The 12,990-nt window shown below is 48.9% G+C and overlaps 1 protein-coding gene across 8 annotated transcripts in view; it reads right to left on the bottom strand.

Annotated features, from left to right (window-relative positions):
* Positions 1-12,990, bottom strand: part of GRIP2 (glutamate receptor interacting protein 2) — a 60,158-nt gene that overhangs the window by 12,858 nt on the left and 34,310 nt on the right. For all 8 annotated transcript variants that reach the window (XM_043886493.1, XM_043886498.1, XM_043886495.1 and 5 more), the window contains 6 exons: positions 10,797-10,983; positions 10,148-10,293; positions 9,357-9,437; positions 7,288-7,354; positions 7,045-7,190; positions 11-155 (listed from right to left, as the gene is read on the bottom strand). In XM_043886493.1, the coding sequence (XP_043742428.1) occupies positions 11-155; positions 7,045-7,190; positions 7,288-7,354; positions 9,357-9,437; positions 10,148-10,293; positions 10,797-10,983 (772 nt within the window). The remainder of the gene's footprint in view (positions 1-10; positions 156-7,044; positions 7,191-7,287; positions 7,355-9,356; positions 9,438-10,147; positions 10,294-10,796; positions 10,984-12,990) is intronic.

Below are 12,990 nucleotides of genomic sequence, written 5' to 3'. Positions count from 1 at the left end.
CCTGGCTCACCTCTCAGCCAGGCCACGCTTGGTGAGGCCCGAGATGACGATGGGGTCGAAAGGCTCCTCTGTGCCCGAGATGGTGATGCCCAGGGGGCCCCCGTAGCGTTTCAGCTCCACCGTGTAGCTGATGGCACCTGTGGTCTCCTGTTCATCTGGGGAGGGTGGGTATGCATCAGAGGTTGGGGGCACATATCAGGGGCCAGAGCATAGGAATGGGCACGCCCAGAACCCCGCAGAGCGTTAATGCACCACACTCATCACATGCTTCCATTCATACACCCACTCCCTCAGTCAAAAAAAGTTACCCATTCCCTAAACCACTGGTAAACCCAATTCCTCTGCCATTAATACACACATTCCCTCAGTCACTAATACACTCATCCCCTTATTCCCTTAATACACCTATTCCCCCAGTCATTCCTTGTGCCATTAATTCAGCCATTCTCTAAACCATGAATTCAGCCATTCCCTCAGCCATTAATTCAAGCCCCTCACAGCATTATTATACCTATTCCCTCAGCCATTGATACACCCATTCTCTCAGCCCCAATACACAAATTCCCTCAGCCATTAATTCACCAATTTCTTCAGCCATTAATTAATCCATTTTCTAGCTACTGATTCACCCATTCCCTCAGTCATTCATTCACCCATACCATTTACCATTAATTCACCAGGAATTCATCCATTTCTTCATTCCATTAATATACCCATAACCTCATGCCACGGTTCCATCCATTCCCTCAACCATTAAATCACCTATACCCTCAGCCACTAATTGATCCATTCCCTCAGGCATTAGTTTACCCATTCGGTCAGCCCCATTCTTCATTTCCTAAGGCATTAGCTCACCCATTCCTTTAGATTCTACTATAGCCATTCACTAAGCCTTTAATTCACCCTTTCCCTCAGCCTTTTACTTCAGCCATTGTTTCATCCATTAATATACCCATTCTCTCATCCACTAATACACCCATAAATTCTGCATTTAGTTCACCCATTCTCTCGGCTTTAACTGACAAATTTCAATTTCCTCTGCTACTAATTCATCGATTCTCTCCACCATTAAATCAGCCTTTTCTTATACATTACACATACATCTTATACATTAGTTCACCCATTCTTTCAGCTACTAACACACCTATTCCCTAACACAGCTATTCATTCATCCATTCCCTCAGCCATTAATTCACTGATTCCCTTAGGAATTATTTCACTCATTCTCTGAGCCATTACTTCCCCCTATCCTCAAATATTAATTCACCTATTCACTGAGACATTAAATCACCCATTCCCAGAGCCCTTCATTCAGCCAATCCCTCAGCTATTGTTTCACACACTGTGCATGTTACTTGCTCAGTCATGTCAACTCTTTGCGACCCCGTGGACTGTAGCCCGCCAGGCCCCTCTGTCCATGAGATTCTCCAGGCAAGAATACTGGAGTCAGTTGCCACGCCCTTCTCCAGGGGATCATCCCGACCTAGGGATCGGACCTTGGGTCTCCCACACTGCAGGCAGATTCTTTACCATCTGAGCCACCAGGGAAGCCCCTGTTTCACACGTTACCTGCTGTGAGTTCATCTATTCCCTCAGCCACTATCACCCGTTGCCTCAGTCATTGTATACCACTTCTTTCATGCCTAACATAACCATTTGCTCAGAGATTAGTTCACCCATATCCTCAGCCATTAATTCACTGACTCCCTTAGGAATTAGTTCAACCTCTCCCTCAGCCATTAATTAATCCATTCCACACCCATTAGTTCACCCATTCCCTGAGCCTTTAATACACCATTCCCTCAGTCATTAATACACCATTCCTACATCCATTAATTCACCCATCCTGCCTCCAGTAATTCACCCTTTTCCTTAGCTATTAAGTCAGGCAATACCTGAGCCATTAATTCACCCAGGCAGTCATTAGTTCGCTATACCTTCAAACATTAACACACCAATTCCCCCAGCTTTAATACATTCGTCCTCTTAACGATAAGTTTACCCAGTTGCTCAGCCATTAATTCACCTTTTTCCACAAAAATTAGTGCACCTATTTCTTCGGCCACTATACACTTATTCTATCAGTACCTAATTCGACCATTCCCTCAGCCTTCAATATACCATCTCCTCAGTCATTAATGGGGCCAAGTGCCTCCACCCCGATTCCCTCAGCTATTAAATCAGGCATTCCTCAGTTATTAACTCAGCTAAAACCTGAGCCACTAATTCACTTATTGCCTCAGTCATTCACTAATACCCTCAGCCATGAATTTACCTGCATCAGTTCAGTTCAGTCTCTCAGTCGTGTCCGACTCTTTGTGACCCCATGAACCGCAGCACACCAGGCCTCCCTGTCCATCACCAACTCCCAGAGTTAGCCCAAACCCATGTCCATTGAGTTGGTGATGCCATCCAACCATCTCATCCTCTGTCATCCCCTTCTCCTCCTGCCCTCAATCTTTCCCAGCATCAGGGTCTTTTCAAATGAGTCAGCTCTTTGCATCAGGTGGCCACAGTACTGGAGATTCAGCTTCAACATCAGTCCTTCCAATGAACACCCAGGACTGATTTCCTTTAGGATGGACTGGTTGGATCTCCTTGCAGTCCAAGAGACTATCTAGAGTCTTCTCCAACACCACAGTTCAAAAGCATCAATTCTTCAGCGCTCAGCTTTCTTTATAGTCCAACTTTCACATCCATACATGACCACTGAAAAAACCACAGCCTTGACTAGACAGACCTTTGTTGACAAAGTAATGTCTCTGCTTTTTAATATGCTGTCTAGGTTGGTTATAACTTTCCTTCCAAGGAGTAAGCGTCTTTTAATTTCATGGCTGCAATCACCATCTGCAGTGATTCTGGAGCCCAGAAAAATAAAGTCAGCCATTGTTTCCACTGTTTCCCCATCTATTTCCCATGAAGTGATGGGACCGAATGCCATGATCTTAGTTTTCTGAATGTTAAGCTTTAAGACAACTTTTTCACTCTCCTCTTTCACTTGCATTAAGAGACTCTTTAGTTCTTCTTCACTTTCTGCCATAAGGGTAGTGTCATCTGCCTATCTGAGGTTATTGATATTTCTCCTGGCAATCTTGATTCCAGCCTGTGCTTCCTCCAGCCCAGCATTTCTCATGATGTACTCTGCATATAAGTTAAATAAGCAGGGTGACAATATACAGCCCTGACAATATACAATCCTTTTCCTATTTAGAACCAGTCTGTTGTTCCACGTCCAGTTATGTTTTTAACCTGCATACAGGTTTCTCAAGAGGCAGGTCAGTTGGTGTGGTATTCCCATCTTTTTCAGAATTTTCCACAGTTTACTGTGATCCACACAGTCAAAGGCCCTCACCCATTACTACACCAGTTTCCCCAGTTCTAACATTCAATCCTTTGGGAATTAATTCACCCACTCACTCAATCATTATTTTACCCATAACCTCAGGATATTGATTGATAACCAGTCAACCCTAAGAAAATCAATCTTGAATATTCATTGGAAGGACTGATGCTGAAGCTGAAACTCCAATATTTTGGCCAACTGATGCGAAGAACTGACTTATTTGAAAAGACCCTGATGCTGGGAAAGACTGAAGGCAGGAGGAGAAGGGGACGACAGAGGATGAGAGGGTTGGATGGCATCAGTGACTCAACGGACATGGGTTTGAGCAAGCTCCGGGAGTTGGTGATGGACAGGGCCTGGCGTGCTGCAGCCCGTGGGGTCGCAGAGTCGGACACGACTGAGCGACTGCACTGAACTGAACTCACATTAGTTCTTCCATTCCTTCAGCTGCTGTTTCCACCATTCCCTCAGCCAGTAACTCAAGCAGTCCCTCAGCATTATCTCTGTCATTCCCACAGTCTTTGACACACCAATTCCTTCAACCTATAACACCACACACCCGCATGCATTAATTCATCCATTTCGTCAGCCATTAATTCAGGCATTCTCTCAGCCCTAATTCACCCATTCCCTCAGGCATTAACCTATTCCCATGGCCATTAATATAGCCATATCCTCATGCCATATAAAAATATCCTCACCCATTTCCTACACTCTAAATCACACATTCCTGAAGCCATTAAGCCCCCACTTCCCTCAGCCATTCATTCACCCGTTCCTTCAGCCACTAATTCACCTATACCCTCAGCCATTCATTCATCCGTTCTTTCAGCCATTAATTCACCCATACTCTCAGCCAGTAACACAATTCTGCCAGGCCTAATACATCCAATCCCTCAGGAATTATTTCACCCACTTGCTCAACCATTATTTTCCTCATAACCTCATGCAATTAGTTCACGAATTCCTTCAGGTATTATTTCAACTATTTCCTCAGCCATAAATTCAGGCATTCCCTCAGCCTATTTTTTTTGACAGGTAAGAAGTGGATTTATTTGGATACACACTTCATAGACAGAGTGTGGTCCATCTCAAAAAGTGTGAGCAACTTCGGGAGAAATACTCCACAGAGAGGGCAGGCCATCTCAGAAAGCAAGAAGTCTCCCTTAATCTTTGATACACTAATTCCCTCCGTCATTAAGACGCACTTTCCTATATCCATTAATTCACCCATTCCCTCAGCCATATTTCAGGCATTCCTTCAGCCAACCAATCCCTCAGTCATTAATACACATTTCCTCATGCTATTAATTCACACATTCCCTCAGGCCTAATACAAACTTTCCATCGGCTATTAATTCATCCATTCTCTCAGCTATTAGTTTCCCATTATCTCAGCCACTAACCCATTTCCTTAAGTTGTTCAATCACCCATTCTTTCTGCTGTTGGGTTCAGCCATAAGCCCCCAATTCACCCAGTCCTGCCATCATTAAATCACCTTTTACCTTAGCCATTAGTTCATTCATTCCATCAGTCACGTTCACCTGTTTCCTATGAAATCTCTCACCCATTAATTCAGCCAATATGAGACATTTTTACACATTCTCTTGGCCATTAAACTATTTCTTCAGCAAGTAGATCCCTTATTCTCTCAGCCATTAATAATAGCATCAGCCACTAATGCACATATTCTCTCAGCCATTAATTCACCCATTCCATCAGCCATTAATTAAGTCAATCCCTTAGCCATTATTTCACCTCTTTCATCATCCCTAATACACCAGTTCTTTCATGCTTAATACAGATTCCTTAAGCGATTAGTTCACCCATTCCCTCAGCCATTAACACAGCCAGTCCCTTAGTCATTAATTCAACCAATCCTGCAGCCATTAACTCAGCCAATTCCTCAGCGATTATCTGAGCCATTTCCACAGCCTTTGATACACCAGTTCCTCCAACCATTAATACACACATTCCTCCATCCATTAATTCACCCATTCCCTAGCCATTAATTCAGTCAATCCCTTAGCCATGAATTCACACATTTCCTCAGCCACTAATATATCAATTCCCTAATGCCCAACACACTGACTCTCTAGTTATTAGTTCACCCATGTCCTCATGCCCTGAATACCCTCATTCCCTATGTCACCGATAAACCCATTCACTCAACCATTAGTTCACTGTCATCTCAATCTTTAGTCACAGATCGCGGAACCTGTAGTTTATCCATTCCTTCAGCCACTAATTCACCCATCATTTCAGCCACTAATTCTCTACCACTTATTCAGCCAATCCATCAATCATTAATTTACCCAAACCCTGAACCATTAACTCACCTATTCCTTCAGCCATTAAGTCGCCATTCCCTCAGCCGTCAACACACCAATTTTCTCATGCCTGAACAACATGGTCTCTTGGTGATTAGCTCACCCATTCCCTTCTGCCAGCATAGAGCCACCGCCAAAGCCATTACGTCACCCATTCCCCCTCAGCCATTTTCCAAACATTCCCTCAGCTGTCAATCCACCCATTCCCTCTGCCATTCACATACCCATTCTCTCAGCTCTAGGACAGATTCCCTCAGCCACCAATTCAGCCATTCCCTCAGCCACCAAGTCACCCACTCCCTCACGTCATTAATTCGCCCATTTCCTCTCCATTAATTCACCCCTCCTCTCAGGCATTATTTCACCATTCCTCCAGCCATTATTATACTCAGTGCTTCATGCCTTTAATACACCCGTTCTCTCAGCCATGAATTCACCCATTCCTTAATTCCATTCATTACACCGATTCCCCCAGCCATTAATGCAGCCACTCACTCTGCCATGAATACACCCATTGTTTCATGCTATTAATACATCTATTTCCTCAGCCATTAATTCAAACATTCCATCAGTCATTAATCCACCTATTCCCTCAGCCATGAACACAGCCATTTCCCCCATGGGAGGACTTCAGATGGCACCACTTGAAGCCACCTTCTGCTTCCAACAATGTTTCATTCCACCCAAACAGCTATTTCAAAGAGAGCAGAAATACTGAACCAGCATTTTTATAATAAAGATTTCACATGCCACGCAGAACAACAAGGGTAATGATGGTGATGATGATATTGACTATAAGACGACACCAGATTTCCCGTTTTTCTTAAAAACTCTGAAATCTGCCCACAAGTGATCCTCCTTCCCAGGGTGGGAGTTGGTGGCAGCCCTTCTGAACAAGATTCTTGCCAGTGGCCATGGTCCTCTCCCTTTCCTTCTGTCTACCCAGACTGAATCATTTTTCTCAGCTTCAGCCCAATTCACTCACTCTGTCACCTGTCCAGCCTCAGATGTGCCTGAGTTTGCAGCCTCAGCTTATTCACAGCCACCCAGGCAGTGGTACATCCCCCACCCCCACCCATTCATCGTCACACCCAGTCATCTGCGCCCAGCAGCTTTGGGCATGGCCTGTTGGATCCAAGTCTCACTCAAACTCTAGCAGACCTCACAAGGGCCTTTGGAGAAGCCCAGACCTGGGGACAGGGACACATCTGCCATCCTCCCCCCCGCCACTCCGCATCTTCATTCAAGGGGTCTCCACCAGCAGCCCCTGGGTGGCATCCACCACGCTCCCTCCTTGGCCGGAGGGAGCACCAGATTGCCAGCTGGGTTCTGTCTGGTTGGCGTGGGTGGGTGGGGATCAGGGCCCTCACCCGAGTTGTCCTCGTCCTTTCGGATCTTTAGCTTCACCAGGTCCTCACACTGGCGCAGGATTTGCACAGCGTCCTCCATGGGACAGTTGTCCAGGCGGATGTTGTCAATGGCCAGCAGCTTGTCCCCCGGCTCGAGGGTGCCGGTCCTGCGGGAGCAGGGAGGGGACATGAGGAGCTGGGCACACCAGGCGCCCAGGCCACCCCCGTGGGTCAGTTCCCCCGCCCTGCCAGGGGCTCCCCCACCTGTGTGCCACGCTGCCTTTCTTGATGTCGGAGATGACCAGGGGCTCCCCTCGCTTCCTGCTGGCCGCTGGGGGAAAGAAGCCAAGAGCCTGTCCTTGGCCACCTCGGCCTCAGGGGCCCAGGAGTTGGGCGTGGACGTGGAGCCCCATGCCCTGCTTCCCGTGGCTCCCTGGCTGGGGGACTGTGAGCAAATCAGCGCCCCTCTCTGCCTCAGTTTCCCCTCTGTAAAGTGGGGATGAGACCACAGAGTTCACGGGGACAGCCTAGATCACCTAGACGAAGCAGGACACCACCTCCCACGCTCAGCTCACTCTCCAGCACATGCTGCTCCCTGAGGGGCTGGGTCTGGCTGGTGTCTGTGTCCCCAGCAACGGGCACACACAGGGCCAGGTTCCAGAACCAAGTGACTCTTAACAGCGGAGTTCTTCCTTGCCCGCTGCGGGGAATGCTGGCTGCGAACACTACAGCGGGATCCGGCTGGGGAATGGCCTTTGGCTGAGGGGGCAGCCTCACCCAAGACAGTGTCTACACCCATCGACCAGTCCACGCAGCGGTGCCAAGGCCCGGCTCCCAGCCTCTATGCAGGACAACTCCCGCAGAAAGTGAAAGTGTTAGCCGCTCAGTCATGCCTGACTCTTTGTGACCCCACGGACTGTAGCCCACCAGCCTCTTCTGTCCATGGAATTCTCCAGGCAAGAGTACTGGAGTGGGTAGCCATTCCCTTCTCCCGGGGATCTTCCTGATACCGGGATTGAACCCACATCTCCTGTATTGGCAGGCAGATTCTTTACGTCTGAACTACCAGGGAAGCCTCAGCTCCCACAGCCTCCCCAGCAAAGAAGATTGGGGGAGCCCTCTATTGGGACTACATCGCAGCCTAGCTCCTCCCACTGCCCGGTCCTAGTCTCCCGCCCACAGGTGTTGATCCTAAGAGCCCTCCTCAAAAGGCCCCTATACATCACTCCTTGTGGGAGACTCTATTTCCCAGGGAACATGATCTAAGACAACGGGTGGCTGAGTTTTTCTGCAGAAAGAATCCATTTGGGTTAATGGGTTTTCCCATGAGTGACCAGGTGTAAGGCGGTCCCTCTAGCCCAAACAGCATCTTTGCAAATGAGACAAAGGGGCCCCGTCTAATTAGTCTGTTGAGAAAATGTCAGAAAAATCTAAGTCTACCTTGAATGGGCGCCTTGTGTCATGTACAACCTGCACAACTGCACCTGGTGGCCCTGCCCAGAGGTCCCTGGGCTGGAAGCACCTTCTCCCCATTGGCTGCTTCAATTTCCACCACCACTGACTGAGGGGTCTGGGGCAGGAAGGAGCTGCAGCACCAGCCCTTCTGGACAGCTGCTCCTCCAGGGTGTGATGGGGAGATGGCAGGAGATGAAGTCAGAGGGGGGTCCCCCAGTGGCTCAGCAGTAAAGAATCCGCCTGCAATGCAGGAGCCACAGGAGATGTGGGTTTGATCCCTGGGTCGGGAAGATCCCCTGGAGATGGGCATAGCAATCCACTCCAGCATTCTTGCCTGGAGAATCCCAAGTACAGAGGAACCTGGCAGGCTACAGGCCAAAGGGTCTCAAAGAATTGGACACGTCTGAAGCGACTTCGCATGCACACATGCACAAAGTCAGAGGACTTCAGCTTTTCCGGAGTGAGATGAGGGCTGGGGGAGGGTCTGTGAGCGTTCCTCTGTTTGTGTATTCTACCTTCTTCTTTCCATTCTGCAGTCCCTCACTTTCATCCCTTTGACAAACATGAATTAAGCACTGACTATGTTCCAGGCCTGTCCTGGGCCCTGGGAATAGAGGCAACAGAAAACCAAACCTGGGTCACGTGACTGGTGCCTCAGAAAACCACTTAACCAACCCTGGAGACTAAATAGGCCAGGAGACTCCCATTGTGCAGAACAGAAAACCAAGGCTTCCAGAAGCCTTGCCTGAGGACACGCACCGCAGACAGAGAAAAGCCAGGTCAGCCAGCCCCCCCTCCCACCCAGGGCCTTCCCCTGATCGCCTCATGCTGGGCGTTTTCTTCGGGCAGGCTGGAGGGTATGCAGGACAGGGACTCACAGCTGATGGTGATGCCCAGCTCCACGCCGCGCCTCTTGGGCAGCTTCACATGGAAGGTGCCGCTGCTCGGGATGACCGACTCTGGGTGCAAATAGACACAAACCCAGGAGACTCAAGAGAATAGCCTCAGGGAGTCCGCAGCCCACACTCATTCTGGTCCAGTGGAGAGGGATGCCAAACACAACCCCATCCTGCTTCTTCTACCCACAGAATAAACTGAGGCATGCTGCACCGACTTGTCCCAGACAAGCACCCACAGGGTCAGAGCAGAGACAGGACTGGTACCCTGACCTACAGCTGCCACTGGGGCCCCCTGGCCCGGCCCAAGCCATTCGGATCCAGCAAGGACTTACAGGGCCTCTCACATGCCAGACCTCAGCTGGTGCTTCCAGGAGCTTCATTTCATCTGATCTCAACAACACCCCTTGTGATAGAGGATTCTATCCACTTTACACTGCTTTTACACTGGGGAAAACTGAGGCTGGAGGAGGACCGGCCCTGTCCGAAGCCACACGGTGTCCAAATCAGGAACCAGAATTCTAACCGAGTTGTTTGGGGATCTTTGCATAAACCCTCACCTCCCCCACCCGCGGCTCCTGTTCCCTTGAAAAAGTCCTCATACACACTGGCGTGTGCAAGTCCTTCACTCCCGCCCCCTGCCTTTCTCCCAGAGTTCTGGGGACACGCTGCCAACGCGGGAAGAAGCAGGGCGGGAGAGGGGGGAGCAGGGTGGAGAAAGGAGGGAGTAGGGGGTCGCGAAGGAGACGAGGAAGCCCCAGGTACCCACTCACCGGCCACGTCGAACTCCACCTCCAGCACGACCTTGTGGGCCAGCGCCGCGTCCCGCAACAGCTGGTTGGCCTCCTCCATCGTCCCGTCCTCGGTGGCGATGCCGTTGATGGCCAGGACGCGGTCCCCTACCTGCAGCAGCCCACACCTGAACCGGAGAGAGACGCGGCCCCTTTGGAAACCAGGGTCTTGCAGAGCTGGAGCAGGGCCAGGCCCCGCCCACATCCCGGGCGGGGCGGGGGCGGGGCGGGGCGAGGCTGAAGCGTTCCGCCCCGCCCCGCGCCAGCTGCAGCTCCTCAGGCCGTTTATCCGGGACACTGGCTCTAAGGGATGCCCTCGCTGGACCTCAGTTTCCCTGTCCCGTGGGGATGATGCCATGCCTCAGGAGATGTATATACAGGACTCGGACTTCAGACCACACTGGGGTTCGTGTCATGGGTCACTCCCAAGCTGTGTGGCCCTGGGCAGGTGAATCAGCTTCTCTGAGCCTCAGACCCCTCGTCTACAAAACGGGGCCGGCAACGGGGTGGACCGTGATGGTTGGTGAGATGCACCTGTGCAGCCAGGCTAAACATGTGACTGGACGTCCCCAGCTGTCCACCCCCCGAATCGGAGAGTGGCAGGCCCACGGGGAGGGGGCAGTAGGCTCACCTCTCCGCCGGGCTGTCAGGCTCAATAAAACGCACCAGGGGTGGGGAGGACAGGGTCTCGGTGGCGAAGATGCCGCCCTGGAGCTGCAGGCCGAAGCCGCTGAGAGGGTCTCCGCAGAGCACGACCTCCGTGGTCTCCGAGTGCACAATCTGGCCGCCTGGCCCCACCGTGCTGGAGGTCAGCGACACTGCGGGGCAGGCGGGCACGGCGCTCAGGGCACTGTCCCGGGGGAACTTCCTGCCAGAGCCCACCTACCCTCGGCGGGACCACCTGGAGTCGGAGAGGGCCCGTGAGTGGGAGGCCCGACCCGGGGCGGGGCCAAGTCGCGGCCCATTCTGAACCTTGGGGTCATGGGTTCCACCCGGCAGAGCTGCGCCCAGGATCCAGGAAGGCAGCTCCTGGAACGCCATGTTACAAAACAGGCTCCGAGGGTCCGTGATGTGACGTCCTGTGATGTTGAGTGATGTTATGCCGCGCTCAGTCGCTAAGGCGTGTCCTACTCCTTGCAACTCCATGGGCTGTAGCCCGCCAGGCTCCTCTGTCCATGGGATTTCCCAGGCAACAATACTGGAATGGGTTGCCACGCCCTTCTCTAGGGGATCTTCCCGACCCAGGGACCAAACCCCTGTCTCCTGTCTTAGCAGGTGGATTCTTTACCACTGAGCTACCACGGAAGCCCTGTGTGATGTTATCCTTCAATTTATTTTATTATTGTATCATATATCAAATGTCACATTATATTACTATTAGATGCGATAGTATATATTATGCCATTTTTGGCAACAGCTTTATTGAGATATAGTTCAGATTCCACAGTATTCACCCACAGAGTGTACAATTCAATGGGTTTTAGTAAATATATTGATTATTTAGTATATTCAAGTTGTACAACCATCCCCTTAATTAATTTTAGAACATTTTCAATCCCTCAAAGAAGCCCTGTTTCCATTAGTCACTCAAATCCTCCCCTCTCTCCTAGCCCTAAGCATACTTTCTATGTCTAATATTTGCGTGTTCTGGACATTTCATATCAACAGAATCATACTATAAATGGTCATTTGTATGTGGTTTCTTTCACTTAGCATGTTTTCAGGGTTCATTTATGTAGCATAGATCAAAATGTCCTCCTTGAGGCTAATATCCCACTATATGATGATACCGCATTTTTTAAAATTCATCCATCAATGGACATCTGGGTTATTCCCACCTTTTGAATATTATGAATGACACTGTATAAATATTCATAAATATGTTTTGGGGTGAATATGATATATGTTTTCATTTCTCCTGGGTATTTACTTAAGAGTGGAATTTCTGTGTCATATGGTAACTCCATGTTTAACTATTTAATATGTTATTTAACATATTTTATCTTCCACATATAAATACATTTATGTTATTAATATGGATATTGGATATCATTTATTAAATAAAACTTATATGTCATTCTATTAGTTATACCATTGTGTCTTTATATATTATTTTCTTATATTATTATATATCACACATTATAATATGTGTAACATACTTTATTGTTGGATATATTGTGTTATTATATTTCTATTCATCTTTTTTTTCATGATTACATCACCAATGATAAAAATGGTATCTGGAACATTGGAAGTATTCAAAATTTTTTATTTAACTAATTAATCATTATCATCAAGGTAAGCGGGTCCCAAAAGTCTCCAGGCTCCACAAGCTCCTGCCTGTGAAAAATATTTCTGAATCTTCTCACCTACATACCCGCTGCTTCAGTGGGTGACAATGGTGGTTGGTAAAGTTGTATTTTATCTATCACCTGACTCTGAATTGTTTCTCTTTTCGCCTTGGCTGCCAGGAAGCTCATAACCATGTTTAGCGCCTTTCAGTGCCAAACTGACTTATATTTCTCTCTTCCCTCACCTGGTTCAATCCTAAATGGCCCAGTTTGACCCTCCATTCTTCCTGGAGGCCTCTGCAGTTCACATGGAAGGAGGCTGGGAACACTCTCTACTTCAACAAAGGAAAGATTCTTCCCAGGCAAGATTTCAAAATTCAGGGCCCTGGACTTCCCTGGCAGTCCAATGGCTAAGACTCAGCACTCTCAATGCAAGGGGCCTGGGTTTGATCCCTGGTCAGGGAACTAGATCCCACATGGTGCAACTAAGACCTGGGGCAGCCACATAAATAAATATTAAAGGAAAAAATCCTG

The sequence above is a fragment of the Cervus elaphus genome, chromosome 24, assembly GCF_910594005.1.
Source record: "Cervus elaphus chromosome 24, mCerEla1.1, whole genome shotgun sequence".
Classification (NCBI taxonomy): Eukaryota; Metazoa; Chordata; class Mammalia; order Artiodactyla; family Cervidae; genus Cervus; species Cervus elaphus.
Note: the sequence above shows the minus strand (reverse complement) of the source record. Positions and strands in the feature narration are given on the sequence as shown.